This window comes from Dicentrarchus labrax, unplaced genomic scaffold (assembly GCF_905237075.1).
Source record: "Dicentrarchus labrax unplaced genomic scaffold, dlabrax2021, whole genome shotgun sequence".
NCBI lineage: Eukaryota > Metazoa > Chordata > Actinopteri > Moronidae > Dicentrarchus > Dicentrarchus labrax.
In genome coordinates this window covers 19,398,007-19,416,756 of record NW_026136715.1, presented here as the reverse complement: position 1 = coordinate 19,416,756, position 18,750 = coordinate 19,398,007, and the positions used below count along the sequence as shown (strand labels likewise).

Sequence of the window (18,750 nt, the reverse complement as noted above, 5' to 3'; positions counted from 1 at the left end):
ACGATTTGAAGGCTGGGCAACCTAGAAGTCTGGAAAACCTCCACGTAATTGTGATGGAGACGATCACCTTCAGCAAGGCAGAGAGTCCGTCGACGCTTTTGGTTTCACGCATCAATAAACCTGCGCCGCCTCCATCTGGCTGAACGCTTTGGCTCGTGTCAGTCTCATGCCGTTTATACGATCAAATTCTCCCTCTTCAGGGTTGTATTCTCAAACTCAGGGAGTAAGATTTAAGACGTTTTCTGGGAATTTACAAGATACTTTTTCATCTTTTGCTCCAGATTATAATCTTCCTCAAAACTGTTGGTTATTATGTACTTTTAACAGCATGTAATAAAACATTTCATGAAACATGTTTACAGTTTTTACTTTATCTGACTAAATAAAGACAGAAATAGTCAGACACTGAGTTCAGTATGGTTTAACTCGACTGAACTGGAAGTAAACAAAGAAGCTTATCATATCCCTTTCCCATAGAATTTCTGGAAAATTCTTTGTGAACACACTTTTCTGTACATCCTTCAACAAAGGATCACTGTGCTCTCAGCTTGCACAGATGGATACCCACGCTGAAACCAGGACAAAAAGGGTCCCAACCGACCCTCTCTTGGACTTTTTTTTTTTTTTTTAGTGTTATCTCGAAGGACCCGTTCCCAGACTGGACTTGATGGCAGTTATTTGGGGCCCCATGGGGCAGGACGCGTGCAAAACCACGCATCTATAATGCTTGAAAAAAAGAAGTCTTGAAACCCTCAAGCTACAGCAGGACAGCTTGCAGCCGTGAGCAGTGTTAACTTTTCCAAAATGATATTAGCTTGTTGAACTACATATGTTTCCAAATGTAAATAAATAAACTTCAGTTAAATTGATACGTTTTGACCATGTTCCCGCTCTTTATTATTCCCTTTCAGTCTTAAGGCTGGGAATGCTTTAGTAAACAATTCCGTGCGTAATGCTGGTATTTTCTGCGTAAAGCTGGCATTTTCAATATATGCAATGTGTTCCTCAATTATATTCAGCACGAAACGATTATGTCTGATATAGGACATTTTACTGCATCATAATTTGAGATATAAACGAGAAATAAATATATTATTTGATGCATTTCCAGTGAACCTATCGTTTTAGGACTTCCATATATGGTTGTGTAATGTTGGTTTTACTTCGTTTGATTCGTATTACCATAGTGTTGCTATATAACGCTATATATCTATTGTGTCTGTGTGCTGTGACCCAAGCCTCCCTCCCTCCAAAAAAAACGTGGTTAAAGCACATTGATGGTGAGGGAGCACAAGAACTGGAGCAGGAGCCGGGATGCTGATGGGAGCAGCAGCAGAGTGGTGCACCCGTGGGAGACAGAGGATGAGGGGGAGGGGGAGTAGGGACGGAAGATGAGAGGAAAGGGGGGCTTCCCATCTGTTGCGCAGTGATGGCGCGTGCCGAACGCGTGAATCCCACTGGCAGGTCTCTGCACTGTGTTTGGTTTAATGGTCAGCAGCAGACTGACTGCAACTGTTTGTAGATGTTGAAATAAAATAAGTTCATTTTAAGTTGAAAGTATCTACAATGTTATATTTAATATTGTGTTTATAAAAGTTTTAGAAGTCTTTAAAAGAGCTTCAGTCTTTTACTATATCACAGGCCTATTCTTCACCGTGATGTCCTTGCACTGTGAGAGCAGACGTGTGTATTGCCTGGCTCTTATGGAATATATTCGTACTATGTTCATGATCTGCAGACGCACCTCTCACGTTGTGTTGGATGTTGTCACGTCCCTGAGTCTCCTCCTCCACTGTTCCAGGTAAACACCATGTTGTTGATATTGGAAACAAGCTGCTGAGGCTCCACAAGCAGATGTTAATCCATACATAGCGTGGCTTGGGTCTCTGGTTTATTAATTGTAGAAATAGATTAGTCCTGTCACCTCGGAATCACTCATCTTTCTGTGTTGCCTTTGTTGTGGCGGGTAGGCAAGTCGAGCCCATAAGCATAAATAAAAGGACCAAATTTATGTTCTTTGTTTAATTTCATCAAACTTTTTAATTGTTCATTCATAACTGTGCCACTTTCATATATCTGATCAAACTAAATGGGTACTTGGCTGCACATTTGTGGGTCATTTGTGATGCAAAATAAATAGGATAATAAACAGAAAGATTAATAATTTAATAACAAAAACGGGAGGAAAAAAAGAAGCAAGCCTTACTGTAGAAAAGTACAAAAGAGCAGCTGTCTTATATAGCTTATACAATGTGAAACACGCCGTTATATGTCTTGCATGCGTAATTCGATCCTGGCAGAACGTTAAAGCTTTACATTTTAAACGCAATAAAGCGCAACATCATCACGAATCTCCGCATACCAGCGGTAGATGCAGGGGCCTGATGGGACCAGATGGTCCAGACAGGAGCTCCGCTCATCTCCCTAAGGCATCGCCCCCCCCGTGTCAAACTCCCAGCGCGATGGCTTGTGTTCCCTCCCCTCTGACGCGCCGGACCCACATAAATAGGAGGCTCTCCAGCTCTGCGGCACACTCGAGCTCAGCCGCTCCAAGAGCAAGTATCTCTTAAAAAGCACAACAAGCAGCAAACGAAATGAGTCCCAGCATCACCACCGAGGCCAACCAGCCTATCACTGCCAGGTCCACTGTGGCCCAGAGAAAACAAGCCAACGAACTGAGAAAGGTAAGAGAAAGACAGAAACTTCATGGCTGTTACTGGAAATGTTTTTTTGTGTGTTTGATTTGATTCTTTAAAAGTGCAGCTGAATAACGGGGTTTCCTCATTTCTTCTAGACTCTTAAACCCTTACTGGAGAAGAGAAGACGCGCTCGTATCAACGACAGTCTCAGTCATTTGAAAAGCCTGATTCTTCCTCTGGTTGGCAAAGACAACGCACGCTACTCCAAACTGGAGAAAGCTGATATTCTGGAAATGACCGTCCGTTTCCTCCGAGACCTTCCTTCCTCTCCTGTCAAAGGTGAGCATCAGCCCTAGAACTACAATATAAACTGCATACAAACTTACTTATTTTAGATTGTTGGCTAATAGTCAAATTCAAGCCACTGATCAAATCTCTTCTTCCTCCAGACTCCGCAGACACTTACAGAGAAGGCTACAAAGCTTGCCTCCAGCGCGTCTCCGCTCTGCTTCCCAAAACGAGCCTGGATCAAGACGCGTGCCAGCGGGTGAACGACTTCGTCCAGCAGTCGGCATCCGCCACCGTCACCCCAACCTGCCTGAACTGCTGCGCTCAGAGCTCCAGGTCTCTCCCTCAGATCCAACAGAGACTCCTGAGCCTCAAATCCAGCTTCAGCTCCAGACTGGAGAGTCAGTCTCGCAGCAGCGCAGTGGCTCCCAGCCGGGCGCAGCCAGGCCCGCAGGCTGTCAGTGCTGCCATGTGGAGACCCTGGTAGACTAGTTGAACATTTCTCACATGCGTGTTATTTATTTTGTGATGTTATTTATGCCATTTGTATTCCAATAACCACAGTCTTAGTGGTTAAGAATTGTTGGAGTTGCTGTATAATAATTGAATCCAGCATTTGGCTCATTTTGCGTTTAATGCCAGAGAGCACACGAGCACAGATCTCAAAGAAACTGAAGTCTATGAACGTTTTTAAATGCAATCCTCTTTGGGGTTTCAAAGATATGGGTTGTAGACAACACTTTTGTAAAACCCCAAGGGTTATTTAGTTTGAGGTTTGCACGATGGACTTAAAAGTATTTTGGTCTGTGCAAAAGAATAGTCTGTAAACACTGTGTGTTAAATAGGATTATTATTCATTGACTTTGTGTAAGAAAAAAAACCAACATGTTTTGTGACACTTCAAATGTTTTTTCATTGACAAAAGTTTTCCAATAAATGTTCTCTTAACGAATATGGTTGTGTTGTTTGATCTTTGATTTTTATGGTGGTCTAAGGATCTCAAGTTTATCATTAAACCCAGACGGCTTAACGGGAGGAATCTCAGTGTTATGAAAGGGGGGAAAAAGGCGCGCAAACGCATAAAGCCACAGGTCAGCCTGAGCCTATTGATGCAGATGAGCAGCTGCTCCATTGTGGCTGATGTGAGGCGCCTCTTAAGTTGCCGCCAAAGTGGTGGGAAGAAGTTTTGCTGGTTGTGTGATGGGACTCACTCTGAGATGACTGCAGTTGGGAATTACAATGACAAAACACTTGTTTCTCAGGAAATTTGTCAAAAGCAGGGTTATAAGTTTATACACAAACTACAGACTACTTCACAGTATAATAACACATTCTTTTTTGTTTTTATTTGATATCTTACTAAATGACTTTCCCATGTGTTTATCATTATTTATCCTAGCATATATGTAGCATACAGTGTAGATGTTTCTTATTGCAGCTTGTTTTTCCACAAACCCTTTTTAAAAAACAGAACCTTAATGTCCTCCTCCCTCTAGACTTTACAGGATATGTCTCATATTCAAAAGCCTCTATCTGTGAATAGACAGATTAATCATGCATTTAATCAAGTAGGTAGTGGGTTTACTCTCTAACAACAAAATAATTATCCATGAAGCATAACATGTGCTGTGAACTGCCACTACAATCTCCATCCATTGTGAACATTTCATTGAACATAGGCAGAATAACAATGACCCATTTTAATACTAGACTTTTGTATTATTTGTAAACTTACAACGGCATTTGACTTTGTTATAAGATATCATGAAGCATAATGAACGCTTATAGCAACTCTCGGCCTATAATGCATTTTGCAGGTATCTGTAGTACATGAGACATCTTACAAAGTGTTATTACTTTTGTTTATTGTGTCAGAAGGTAAACTTGTTCTGAAGAATATTTTCGGGTTTGATTTATTTGCTTTATTGACTTTAATATGAAAAAAAAATTATTCAACATGATATTATTCTTTTGTGGGAAGGCAGCTAAGAGTAGGGAGTCCTTTTAAAACCCCTTGTTGTTCCAACCCAACCTGGAGCTACAAACACAATCAGATGATTTCTTTCACAACTCACATACAAACACAGTTTTGGTCCTTTAAATTAAGTTAACACTTTTTTCCATCTTAAAACAACACTCACGTGTCCATATGTGCATTAAAGATGTGAAGAGCTACGTGAAGTAATGGAGCACTTAAAAAATAAAATTTAATTTTTAGCTGAATATGAGGCTTCAGCAGTCTGAGCTATCAAGTGGGTATCGACTGAAGCCTGTGGTTCAAGACATTGTTTCTTTCCTGAGCTGCAGTGGAGGGATAGTAACCCAAAGAGGGAAATTCGTACACATCATTTGTTTGAAACTACTGTTTTAACTTAAAAATAGATTTTTTCACAAAATGAGTACTGCATGTTGCAGTAAAGCTGCAACCAGAAGGGATTTCTCAACCGGTATGGCCAGAATCAATAATTACAGTGACCAGTAATGTACATATTACATATTACATGAAGATTTAAATGCATTTATTTTGAGTAACTTTGGACAAAAGAATAAATGCTAATATTATATATCTTTATTCAACAAGGAAAGGGCCCCACTGAGATCTGGTCCACCACATAGAGTATAAAACATTGAGGTTGCAAAACCTATAACAGAGGCCTAAAAATGATAAAATTACAGCAATAAATATATCATAACAAGTAATATAAAAACAGAAATGCAGTGGATATAAAACTGATAAATACAATCGTAAAACAGATGACACAATATATTATCCCAATCAAAAAATAGTTTATAAACACAAAGTTTTTAAGAGAAATCCTGTGTTAGAAGCTGGAGGTATGTGGTTTGAAAGGTCTAATGAAAGCTGCCATGTAACATAACACATTACAGTATGGACACTCAGGATGACAAAATTATAGATAGATTGTAAACATATGAAGAATATGGATCCAGGAGGACGTTGAGATACTTCAGGTGTCGCCAAACAGACTTGGGCCACACAATCTCCTTTCCACCTTGGAGACCAGGAAGAGGACAGACTACACAAACACACAATAGGCAAACACTCAAGCGCATTACACAAACACACAGAGAGAAAGAGAGAGACAGTTAAAGACAACATACACACAAAGGAGAGAGAGACAAGAGGGAAGGACAAAGATCCAGATCCAAAACATATGGAATGAGGCACCGACAGGCAGGAGAGGGTTGAAACATTGAAACAGGTCCAGGCCGATGGTCTAGAGTGGAAAGAGAGGACAAGGAGGGGACACTAAAAGAGTTTATTAGTGTTCATTAGTATCTGAGCCAAGAGAGAAATACATGGTATGAACCACATGAGGACTTTATATTCATTTGCCACAGTTATGCTGTGGAAATAATCCTCTACTCAATACAATAAAGACAATAAACTAAGATATTTCAAACACAGGAAAAAAGACAAACCCTAACCAGATATAGACTCAGTGACCACACTTGCAATTGAAACTGGGCTAAAGAAGAATGGCTGGAAAGAACAAAAGGAATTTGTACCCATTGAAAAACAGGAGAAGTTAAAACTGAAATTCATTTTCTCACAAGTTGTCGAAAATACGAAGAAATTAGAGAAAACTTCTTCCTCAAATTCAACTAAAAGAAGAAAACCCAGACTTTGTTACCCTCCCAAAGGAGTGCCTGATTCAAACCCTTTGGGAGAAGACAACACGACATTAGAACTGGCAGGAGAATATGTTACTGCATGTCACACAGCAAGACTGATTTTAATGTAAGGTTGTTTTGTTTGTTTCTGTTCTGTTTTGTTTTGATTTTTTGTTTTGTATTGTTTTTTCTCTTCTCTTTTCTTTAATTTCAATATATTCATAGTATTTGTATCTTTGTATACTACAGTATTCATATTCGCTTTGCCAACATGTTTGATTTAAAACATCATGCCAATAAAGACAATTAAATAGAAAACTGAAAATTGAGAGAGACCCGACAGACTGATAATGGTAACGGGTACGAAGTAATAAAAATGAAGCATCAAAGTCACAGTAAAAAGATGAGTTCTAAGTTTGAATTTAAAAGTCTTGGCAGAGTCAGACTGATGTCAGCAGGGAGATTATTTCAGGAGCCTGATATTCTGAGAGCAGAGATCACAGGATGGAATATAAGGTTTAAGGATACCAGAGAGATATGAAGGGACATGCCTGTTTACAATTTCATAAGTCATCAGAAGAACCTGAAAGTTTGATCTGACAGGAAAGGAAAGGGAGCCAGTGTAAGGAAGCTAAAACTGGTGGTGCAGCATTTAAACAGAGGCATGAATTAGGGTCTCTGAATGAGCCATGGACAGAAAAAAAACAAATTTTAGCTATGTTGCCTTGGTGAAAAAAGACAGAAGTGATAGTTTCTTTAATGCGTTGATCAAAAGAAAAGGTAAGACCAAGATTCTTGGCTGTCAAAACTTTGAGAAATAACACAGTTGTCAAGAGTCACTGTAAATCATCTATGTAAATCAGGCCCAATGACCAGCATTTCAGTTTTATCAGAATGTAAGAACAGAAAATTGTGAGATATCCAGGATTTTACCGCAGACAAGCATGCCTCTTATTTAATAATGATAATCATCTAGACTCAGTATCATCAGCGTAACAGTGGAAATTAAGTCCATGACTGCATATGATTTGGCCAAGGGGTGAAATATAAAGAGAGAAAAGCAGAGGGCCAGGAACAGAGCCCTGAGGTACTCCGTATTTCACATGATAAAATTTTGATGTAGTATTATTATACGAAACTGTGTTTTTTCAGATAGGTAAGACTTTAACCATGCAAGAGCCAGGGATGCCAAATAGATTTTCCAGTCAATGATGTCGTATCAAAAGCTGAACTGAATTTAAAGAATGAATGGAATCACTGAGGTAGAATCTGAACGCTAGTAAACAGATCATCCACTACTTTAGTAAGTGCAGTTTCAGTGGAGTGAGGTTCAGAAGGATTACTCTCAAGTATGGGGGCTGAAAGTTGCACAAAGTGGCTCCTTAAATAGAGGTTCAACCGCAGCAGTCATAAAGTGAATGGGGACAATTCTAGTCATATATTCAACATCGTTGGTCTCAGAAATGGCCAAAAATCTTTGAAAAGTTTAGTTGATTTAGAAGCTAACACCAGTTTGGTGAATGTTTCATAACAGACACTCTTTGGGATTCAATATTGTAGTGCTGATTTTACAGAAGTAGCTGGAGATGAGATTATCTATTTTTCTGCAGAAAAGAAGCCATAAAGGTTGAGCAGCTAACAGATGGATGTTTTTTGTATTTATTACTACTGATTAAGTGAGAGAGGTAGGCTACTTTGGAGGCAGACAGAACACGCTTGTAACGCTTGTTTCATGAGAGGAAAACGTCCAGTTTTAATTTAAATGCCATTTGCTTTCTGATGCCCTGCTGTAAGTATGTATTATATGTATGTATTTAAGCCTGAAACCCATGGTTCAGACCTCTGTGAGGTGCAAATGAAACCAGGAGACTAGAAGGTGCTGTGTTTAAGTCACTGGTACAATTATCAACAGGGCTTGTCACTGCAGTGACAGGAGCAAAATGTATCAAGAAGTGCAGAAAGACTTTACTAAGAGGGTCATAGGCCTTTTTCAGGCGGAAATTGAAATTACCAATAATTAAGTTATAGAGTAACAAGGTCTGGGACAAAATTTCCAAATTGGGAATAAGAGCCAGGTGGTGTGTAGAGTAGCACAGTGTGTTCTGCTCTGATCAGTGGTAACAGATTATAACAGGTGGATACCACCAAGTCCATCTGGAGAGCCACTTAAATTACAGCATACTGGAAATAATGAATGGATAGAAAGCATATGTTGCTCTGCTGATCAAGTCAAACAATGGAGATAACCCATATCTCCATTCGTCAGTTTATTCGAAATAAAACCTTATTTGTTGTAAGACTGGATGAGTGACGCCCAGTTTGATGTTTTGTACTCAGCTCTAAGTAAAACCACAATTTGCTGATATACAAACCCTACTGACACAGTAAAGGGTTGAGGGCTTTGTTGAGTGGGTCTTATTGTATCGTTTTTTGCAGTGTGTATCACATTCTCACAAAAACACTGAAATAAGTGAATGTTGTGTTTTCTTGAGCAGAACAAACTTGTAATAGTAGAGAGGCACAAAATATTCATCATAACAAATAGAAATGAATCAGGATTGTCAACAAAATTCAATATCAAGAGTGATAACTTGGTTATCTTGGTTTTGGCACAGCCAGTCAGTCAAACAAAGGGAAGAGACCAGTGCAAATTATACTCACCTGACAACAAGTAGTCACATTGACGTTTTGTTTCGCTATAATTGGGATATATTGTTGTGTTTTGTAGTTTGTACTACTTGTAAGAGCCGTGCAAGCGGACTTCTTGTCCTAGAGTCGTGCACAAGACTGCTTTCATTAGCCTACATACTGGAGATAATAGATTGCGGCCATTACGCATTATGTCAACACATGTTTACACATTTTAGACCTGTTGAGCTGCAGATCAAACGTTGTTTATAGTTGTTACAGTGGAATATGGTGTTCTCTATTGTCTGAGCATCGGGAAAAACACCGAGGCTGCCTGATTTCTCTCAACTCGCATCACGCTGCGACAAAAGTCAGGTGGAGTCCCGTTCAGTGTTTCTCCCCCATCCCACAGCCCGCCTCATGTGACTCTTAATTCCCATGAAGTGTTGGAACATTTTCAGACAAAGGCTCCCTGTTATCCGGCCAGCACAGATGGGTTACCGACGCCGAATTTGCTCGAAAAGACAAAAGAGGACTCTAACCGTAAGAGCGAAACGGAGATGTGTACCTCCACCCCCAACCCCCATCATCCTCAGCACCCCTCCATCCATCCATCCCCCAGCGGGGACGGGCGCGTGCAGCAAGTGTGCCTCTCAGTTTCAGGACAGCGCTTGGCTTTGTTACAGGATGGTGACCTTCACATTTCGACTCTTTAGATTTTATTTATTTTCATCTCAAGTAGTGGAAATACTCGGAGATATAGCTTCGTTGAATCGCACCCAGATCCATCTGAGTTGTAATAAACATTCATATCCTTTGCGCCACAAAAAGAGAAAAATCTAACTGCACAAGTGCATTCTGCTTCCATATATTTTACAATTTCTAGTTCTTTATAGGTTATATGCTTCTATTTTGGGAAAGTGTCACCATGTCAGAATAAAACTACACCTGTGTGCTGTTTAAGATTCTGAGTGTGTGAGCTATTTGATATTTAATGTAATACTTGTTCAAAGAGAACCTTGTGGACGGAGTCATGCAACCTGCTATTCCAGACAAACACCCTTTATCTCCATCAACAGACTGAGCTTTGTGTTTCGTAATCACCATATAATATTGATAAACAAGCATCTCATGATAGCTTGGACGCTAAAATATCCAGGAGTCAAGCTGAAAGAGACAATCGCAGCTCGGAGTTTCCAAACAGGGGGGCGAGAAAGGTTTGTTTCAGTTGGCCACTAACAACATAGACCCATAGGAAGCATGCAGATGGGGGACCCACGCCAAAACTGCGTGGAGATCATGTATCGTGCGTGTAAAGTTTATGGAAAAAGAGCTTCTGTTCTGTGTGTGTGTGTGTGTGTGTGTGTGTGTGTGTGTGTGTGTGTGTGTGTGTGTGTGTGTGTATGTGTGTGTTAGCGCGCGCACGGATGAGAGATGGCTGGATTCATGGTGGGACAGGGGATACTGGCTCTGGCTCTTCAGGATGCTGGTGCGGTGCAGGGGGAGGAGTGTATGGGGGTGGGGTTGGAAGCTCGGTAACAGACAGCCATCTGGTCCCCGTGGCGCGTGCTGCGCGCGTGGTTCCCCTGAGTGCAATGGTATTTGATGGGCTGTCATGTCTTTCCAGTTTTTGTTGAAAATCTGAAAATCTTAAAGTTGTAATTCAAAGTTAGATGAATTCCTCACAGGGCGCAAAGTCTGGTTACATAGAGTCAAAGCCCACAAGTTGCCTAAATAGTCTAAATATAAAACATATTAAGTTCGTCTCCAGGCTCATTTTATATTTTGTTATGGCTATTGTGCTTGACGTACATGTTCCCTTTCTACCCACCCGCCCTCTGTTTTTCAGCCCCCACCGCCCTGCGTGAGGCGTTGGCAGCAGCAGAATACACCCTACAGGTAGAGACTCCCCCGGGCAGAAACAGCATAAAAACGTCATATGCAAAACTATTGTTGTCAAAATCTAAGAGCAGATGTTACTTGAAAGTAGCGTCGCTTGGGTATGAGATTGGAGTAAGAGTCTGTATCTCTGTGGACACTTTTCCATACACACAAGCCTGACCCCTATGCCAGTGATGTATGTATTACACCCTGTTGTTCTAAGTGTGGATATTCATTAAAAATGTTATATGTGAGCTAAAGAATAAGAAATAAAACGTATAAAATACACAAATACATTACACACAATAAAATTCAGTAAACTTTCAGCGTCGAAGAGAAACAGGAAATCCAGCTGGCAAACAAATAATGCAAACTGAGAAACTGTTGTTGCGGAGAACATATATTGTTTTTTTTTTAATGTAGTCTGCTGTGCTTTATAGTTAGACTACAACATTAATGAAAGCTATATGCCCTATATTTTGTACTGAGCTTTTTGTATAGCACTGCGTAATTGCTCACCAGTAAATATATGTTAATATGTTTGTATCTGTGTGTGTTTTACAAATAACTTATTACATCTAGTAATGAAATTACTAACCTAATTTTATACTATTTAATTTTTTAAAAATGTAAGAGATTGCAGAATTTGCACTGGGTGAATGATCATTTGCTGCGTCCAAGCTTCTTTACGCACAGCTTCCAGCTTCTAGACGCAGGTTTTGTTTGATTTGGTCTATGGATCATAACGCAGACACGCACTGCAGTTGTTACGCATGGATTAGAATAGAAGACAGATGGTTATCTTACTAAATTTGATGGGTTCGTGTTGTTTTCATCGAATACGTGGCCTGTCCAAATCGTTTCATGTTGGCTTGGGGGCGTACCCGTGACGCACGGAAACCGACGCCACGGACCTGGATATATACCGCAGCGTTTGGCAGTGAGAGACACATCTTTGTCGACTTCTGTTTCGGACACTTCTCAAGCACAAAGACGACCCTGAAAATGTCTCCAAATATGGCTTGTGAAGCTCTCCAGACTTTTTCTCCAAGGCTAACTGTGGCCAAAAGAAAAGAGGCTCTTGAGCTCAGAAAGGTAAGCGGAGCCACTGAATATGTTTTATTATCTTCAATATTTTCTCTAACGTTTTACTTTTGAAATGAATGAATGCTTAATATTATGTGTTCTTTTCAGACTATGAAACCTTTGATGGAAAAAAGAAGGCGGGCCCGTATCAACGACAGCCTGGACCATTTGAAAAACCTCATCCTTCCCCTCACAGGCAGAGATGTAAGTTATTATATACATTTAAATATATGCTGAGAAAATAATTTTCATATTTACAAAAGTCAAGGCAACTTCTATGATCACATGTTTAACATTTGCTTTTTATTATTTTCTCCAGAAGACTCGCTACTCCAAGCTTGAGAAAGCAGACATCCTGGAAATGACTGTGAGGTTCCTCAGCGACATTCCCCCTGTTAACACCAAAAGTGAGTAATGGTTCTGTTCGTTGTTTATTGGTAGATACATATATGCACAGTGGACTCTTCTTATTTTTTAACAATGAAACTAACATTTGATTTCCTTTTCAGATTCCACAGACACTTACAAGGAAGGCTACAAAGCTTGCCTCCAGCGCGTCTCCGCTCTGCTTCCCAAAACGAGCCTGGATCAAGACGCGTGCCAGCGGGTGAATGACTTCGTCCAGCAGTCCGCATCCGCCACCGTCCCCCCAACCTGCCTGAACTGCTGCGCTCAGAGCTCCAGGTCTCTCCCTCAGATACAACAGAGACTCCTGAGCCTCAAATCCAGCTTCAGCTCCAGACTGGAGAGTCAGTCCCGCAGCAGCGCAGTGGCTCCCAGCCGGGCGCAGCCAGGCCCGCAGGCTGTCAGCGCTGCCATGTGGAGACCCTGGTAGAGCCTGTGAGAAGTGTTTCATATGAAGGCAACATGTTGGGATAGCATCACTTGTAAATATGCACAGTGATTTACCGCCTCGTTTCCGTTGATGAATAGCCAGAATTCATCGTTAAATCGTATTGGTTGAGTATTATATACTTACGTTTTGCGCACGAGTCTGTTGTCCTGTATAAGTCGACAAGTTTAGACAGTCGTATTTTTTTTAAATCTGCATGTATGTATACGTTAAATATTTAGTCCTCATTGCGGACTAAGTGATTAAGGGCCATTGAAACAGCCCTGTAAGACCCAAAGGGTCAGTGTGTATGTATTTGCACTATAGACTTCAATGTCCTGAGTCTGTGCAGATTAACTCTGTAGACATATTGTGTGTCACTGCAAGTATCTCTGTTGGGATGTATTTTATTTTTGCTATTTTCAGCAAATGTTGTATATATGTTATATAAACACAAATAAAACTGCGACGTCGTGGTTAAATCCTGTCTTGTTGTTTGTTTACACTTTATAGTCTTTACTCATGTGCGTAATTATGCATCAACAGCCATAAAAGGTTATTTAGTTGGCACATTTGTGCTTTGCGTTAAAATCTACAGATACAGACAAAAGCAGTTTGCAGCAAATACACAACAAAGCACACACACACACACACACACACACACACACACACACACACACACACACACACACACACACAAAACTACTGTTCCTTATAAAGGCAACATAATGTGTTTTAAGGCGGCGTCCTTCCAACAGTAGGCTCGTGAGAACCAGAGATCTTTAGCAGACTTTGAACTGAACCTTTGTGCAGCAAATATGATGTCATGTTTTCCTTATATGGAAATACTTGTCTGTTTAACGAGCAAAGACCTGGTGACACATCTGTCGCACAGATTTCAACAGAATAAAAACCGTTAGTCAGTGACTCCAGGATGCATCCTGTGGTCAAACGCGCCCCCAACAGGTGACACCAAACTCTGGTGTAGTGGAGTAAATGTGGTCTCTGCTGCCCCCCTCCGACGGTTCTGGGTATCGACATGGTCATGGTTTCTATTTCTATTGCACAATCATGTCTTTTCCATTTACCTCCTCGAAAGACACCGGCCACTGCATCATGTAAGCGAAATGACTGTTTTATGGTTTACTTCATCCTGTAATATAAGCGCATCGTATTTTTAAGACACTTTTGAATGAACAATATTTACCGTTAACCCACGTTACATACAACATCCTGTTTGGGTTTAGTACTTTTCCTCCACATGAGTCATTTTTCAAAGAGACTGTGACCAGAGCAGCCGGCGGACACCGGAGGAGCCTGATTCCCCTTCACATCACAGAGATCTCGCTGCAACACGAGACCAACAAACCCCCGAGACCTTATCACCATCACCACCATGTCGGTACCGCAGGCGCGCGAGGCGGCTTCCTCCCTTCAATTATGCAGGTAAGGACGTTTTAATAGGACACATTAACACATGTGCTAGCAACCTGCACATGCTAATAACGTGCTGTTGATGGACAAATGACGAGGAGCGCGGCTGGCTACCGGCGACGTTGCTCTCACAGGATGATAACCCCGATAATCCGCCTTAACACGCAGGACGCCACTGCCCGGCGTTGTGCCGGTGCTAGACCATGTTTAATCTGGGCTACTTTATGACGAATCAAACGGCGTGTTTTCGGGGTATTTCGCCTAAAACAATGGGCTACTGCCGGCGGAGCTGCGGACCATCTATGTAGCATGTCGTCTGTGATGACCTCAAAGCGGTTAGCGCCGGTAGGACGCGCTGAAACTACCAAGGGCACATTAAGGTCGCCATCATTTCACCGAAACTCCAATAAAAGTTTGAGTTTACAGCGTAGGAAGGAATCATTTGGCTCATGTAAATATTTTGTCTGGACTGTGTCCGTAAATCGCATGAAGCGGATCCCTTGTTTATTTCCTTGAAGACAATAACAACCAGAGGGAAGAACAGAGAGAGCAAACAACCGGCGGTGTGATGCAGTGAGAATGACTGCTGCTATCTATTAAAATGCCTTTGCAATTAATTGGTTTCCTTTTCCCAGCAGCGTGCTGGGTTTGTTGTACTCGTCATCGCCCTTGGGTGGAGCCATATAGCTTAGTCACAGTGCAACAGTGCTCTGTCTGCACCATTGACAGGTCTGCACCGTGCTGCCTCGCCAAACCCCCGTCAGATCAGGTGAAAATGACCCCTCATTGAACTTGTTCTCTCAGTTGCCTAAATATTATGCTTGAACTTGTTTAAATATAGTTTTAAATTCTCTCAAACAGCAGCATAAGAATGAGCTCTATGACTTTCCATGTTATTAATATCGGTTTTATTGTCAGTTGCATTCATTGAAGGTCTGCTTTATTTAGCCACTATTGACACGTTTTATGCTCAGATATGGATCTTAGTGAATGCTGTCTTCATTAGAGACCCTGAAAGTAGAATCTTCTGTTGAATTTGTCATCTGATTTTGCCCTAAATATTAGTAAAATCACATAATCCCATCAGTTACCTCCTGTAAGAAATCCCCATAAGCATGTCATGGCATCTGGCTCTTAAATCTGAGTGTATTACACTTTTTTTAACTCATGTAAAATGAACAGTGAAACCTGTTTGGTGGTAATATCCAAGTGAGTTTGAAAAAAATGTTCTGTTATCCTATGTAAAGAATAACATGTCCTTATCAGTCAGTCATAACCTGAGGGTTTTTACTTACAGCCTGTAGATAGGCTGAATACACTGTATGTGCAATAAACTGTATTATGTTGTAATTAAAGAGGTGGAAGATTCTGGCCTGAGTGGAAGCTTAGAAGCCTTTTTGACTTTATGGGATTTTTCTGTTCAAGCCTTTAAATGACACAACAGTTTATATGCTGTATTATAGTTACATATTAACATGATGAACTCTCCCACACAACATCTGAACAGAAACTGTACACAGTTGTAGCATGTTGTTCTTTTTCTTTTCTATCTATTTCCTTGAACCTGCTTCATGTTTGTCAGAAAATAACTTCTACTCTTCCTGCAGTGACTTTTACCTTCAGTTCAAACGGTATGAACAGGTGATGGTGGGTGTGTATGCAAATATTTGTCAGTTAGTCTGTTAGGTTGTATATTTATATGGTTTTGTCAGTGATATATATATATAAGATATCTTGAGGCTGCAGTGTTGAGGCTACGCTTCTCTTTGGATAAAGTGGTTAGAGACATTGGTGCCCTTCTCACTGTTTGATTGTTTAATGTCGATATGTGAAATGTTGTGTCTTATTTCTATTTTTCCAGTGTAACTCCATTGTAGTTTAATCAGAAACATGAATTATTTGCAGAAATAATGGTAAAAATAACCCTGGCCTCAAAATATGGGATATTTTTAAATGTCTTTCAACAAGTCTTTCGTTGGACATTTGTGTGCATTTTCCCTTTAACTCTCCTCCACTCTGCTTTGCTGAGTCAAAATGAAAAGGTTCCTAACCTGGGACTCTGTCGAGCTTATTGCCAATGACCCACTTTCTGGACCACTGTAGCTCTCTCCCAAAACATTCATTATGCACCTGCAAAAAAAACCCTGCAACCTACGTCGTTTTTAGCCACTCCACACCCTCCCCTGCCTCTCTCTCTCTCCTCCTACGCTCTCTCTGTTGGCTGCTCTCAGCTGCTTACGTCAAATTCAAACAACCTAACAACCTCAGCCACCCTGCCATACATAGACATCCAGTTCTCAAATGGCCTGGTCATCGCTGTGTCTTGACTCTCCTTCAGTGTCAGAGCGAGAGCAAATATACAAAGGGGGGAACCAAATTACTGGAAAGTGGCAACGTAGTTGTGCATAAAGATAACGAATCCACTGGGTGTTCTCTCCTCAAGAGGAAATTTAAAGAAAAATATCAGAAAAACAATGCATTCTTGTGGCATTCCTAATAATTGGAACAAAAACACAAGGACACACACATTTTACATTGACTGAAATGCATCAAAATGCCAGAAAGCTGTATTCGCTTTCATGGAGTACTCCAACCAGTCCCTCCTCTGGTACCTGGCAGCAAGAAAACATCTCTTCTTACTCCCAAGTACACTGCTCGTCTTCTCCTAAAGCATCCACAGGGGTGTCAGTTTCAACAGCATGTTAGCCTGGCAGGATGTAGCATTAAGCGGAGGGCTAGTAGTAGCCGATGATACTGACGGCTCAAAAAAAGTGATCGTCAACCGTTGGCTGTGAACTTAGTGCTGTCCAGCCACTGAACCACTTTCTCAAACCCATGGCTGTGAACAGGATGACAGTATTCAGCTTAGCTAACTTAAACTAGCCTACTCTCAATGTCCCGCTCTACTTGTGAAACGTTACCTAACAGTGTTCTAGATTCATAGTAGATTTCAGTTTACCACTGTAATGAGAAAATCTTCACATGATTTTACACAAGTGAGGGGCCAATGTAATGAAAATAAACAGGATTTATCATCTCTGAGCCCTAAGATATCCTCATCAGTAGTTTAACAGTACATTTGGAAATGTTTTACATTGTTTATATTGTATTATCTTTTTGTTTTGGCTTTGAATATAACTCGATTAGCTCTACCATAAACCTTGACTGGTCCAGATGAAGTCTCAACCTCTCTTCTCTGCACACCTCGGATCACTAGAATATTATTGGGGCTGTGACTTACTTTGACATCTTCTTACTACTGCTTGCTTACTAATGTGGTAATTTAGGTTTAAGCTTAGTCTGCTCGCTTGCAAGTTGATTTGGTTGAGAGAGCATCAGATAAACGTCTAACATGCGAATATAATGTATTTCCTCAGGATGTGCAAACATGTAATAATGTGTAAGTGGGCTGGAGGTGTGTGTTTTACGTTTGTGTAGATACAATTAATTGTTGGTGTTTGACAAATACCTGTCGTACCTGGTAATGTAGGATTGCCTGTGTAAAAGATGGTTTGATCCTGTTTGTGATGCAGAATTCCCTCCAACCCAGTCAGTTCTTTGTGCATTACCGTGTTCTTACTGATGGGACTCGGGACAGAAATGGCACCAAGATGTACTTTTCCGAGGCTAATTCACAGTTTTGGCCTTTGTGCTTCTTGGCAAAGGTAAAAGATTTTGTGTTTGTTTCATTAGGCAGCAAGAATATTTTGATTGTGGTTTATGCATCTGTTCATGGCAGTACTATGCCTTTTCAGTTGGTTGTAAGCTATATATATGTATTTTTGTTTTTTAAACTTTATGTATTTTAAATATTTTAGATTGCGCAAAAACATTGAATCAGTAGGGCTATTCCAGGAAAGTGACAGGAAGGAGAAAATGTTACCTTTTCTGAGAGTATTACAAAGCATATTAGTTTTAGTGGTCATAACAAAAGGAAACAAGATAATGTTACAACATTGGATAATAGAAAAAATAATAATAAAACATCCATCCAAATGATCCAAGTCCAGATGTAATGGAGCTTGTACAGTCCAACAGAAGCCCAGCTATATCTTATGCTTATGGGACGGAGCACAGTGTTAGTTTGTCTACACAAGATAAGCTGCCTGAACCTGTCAGTTGAGCCTCGAGAGTATTCTCTATTTTTTCTATGTGTAGAAAGTGCATAAGATCTCTAATCCACTGAATATGTGATGCTGTTGATTCTTGCTTCCTATTTAACAGAATTAGGCGTCTAGCCACAAGAGAAGCAAACACTACTGAATCGGCCCGTTGTTCGGGTAAAGATAATTCCTTTTGGGCAACACCAAAACCTGCTGCTAGAGG

The 18,750-nt window shown here is 40.7% G+C and overlaps 2 protein-coding genes across 6 annotated transcripts in view; both read left to right on the top strand.

Moving 5' to 3' along the window:
• The first annotated feature begins 2,548 nt into the window (after positions 1-2,548).
• On the top strand, positions 2,549-13,277 carry LOC127378148 (transcription factor HES-2-like). Of its 3 annotated transcripts, none has more exons than XM_051426808.1 (4): positions 2,549-2,684; positions 2,795-2,978; positions 3,089-3,263; positions 12,843-13,277. In XM_051426808.1, exons 1-4 carry the CDS (start codon positions 2,595-2,597, stop codon positions 12,991-12,993), a joined length of 600 nt encoding a protein of 199 aa, XP_051282768.1. In that variant the 5' UTR covers positions 2,549-2,594; the 3' UTR covers positions 12,994-13,277. The 3 variants fall into 3 exon arrangements, with proteins under 3 accessions (XP_051282768.1, XP_051282766.1, XP_051282767.1); XM_051426807.1 differs by lacking the exons at positions 2,549-2,684; positions 2,795-2,978; positions 3,089-3,263 and adding exons at positions 12,044-12,167; positions 12,267-12,362; positions 12,478-12,565 and having other exon boundaries at positions 12,668-13,277; XM_051426806.1 differs by lacking the exon at positions 12,843-13,277 and having other exon boundaries at positions 3,089-3,879.
• Positions 13,278-14,056: 779 nt separating this feature from the next.
• The window catches only part of acot7 (acyl-CoA thioesterase 7), a 57,649-nt gene continuing 52,955 nt past the window's right edge, over positions 14,057-18,750 (top strand). For 2 of the 3 annotated variants that reach the window (XM_051426800.1, XM_051426798.1), the window contains exon 1: positions 14,065-14,436. In XM_051426800.1, coding sequence (XP_051282760.1) covers positions 14,387-14,436 — 50 coding nt within the window. In that variant the 5' untranslated portion in view covers positions 14,065-14,386. Of the gene's footprint in view, positions 14,437-18,750 lie in introns of all 3 variants that reach the window. The other variant, XM_051426799.1, reaches the window with a different exon arrangement.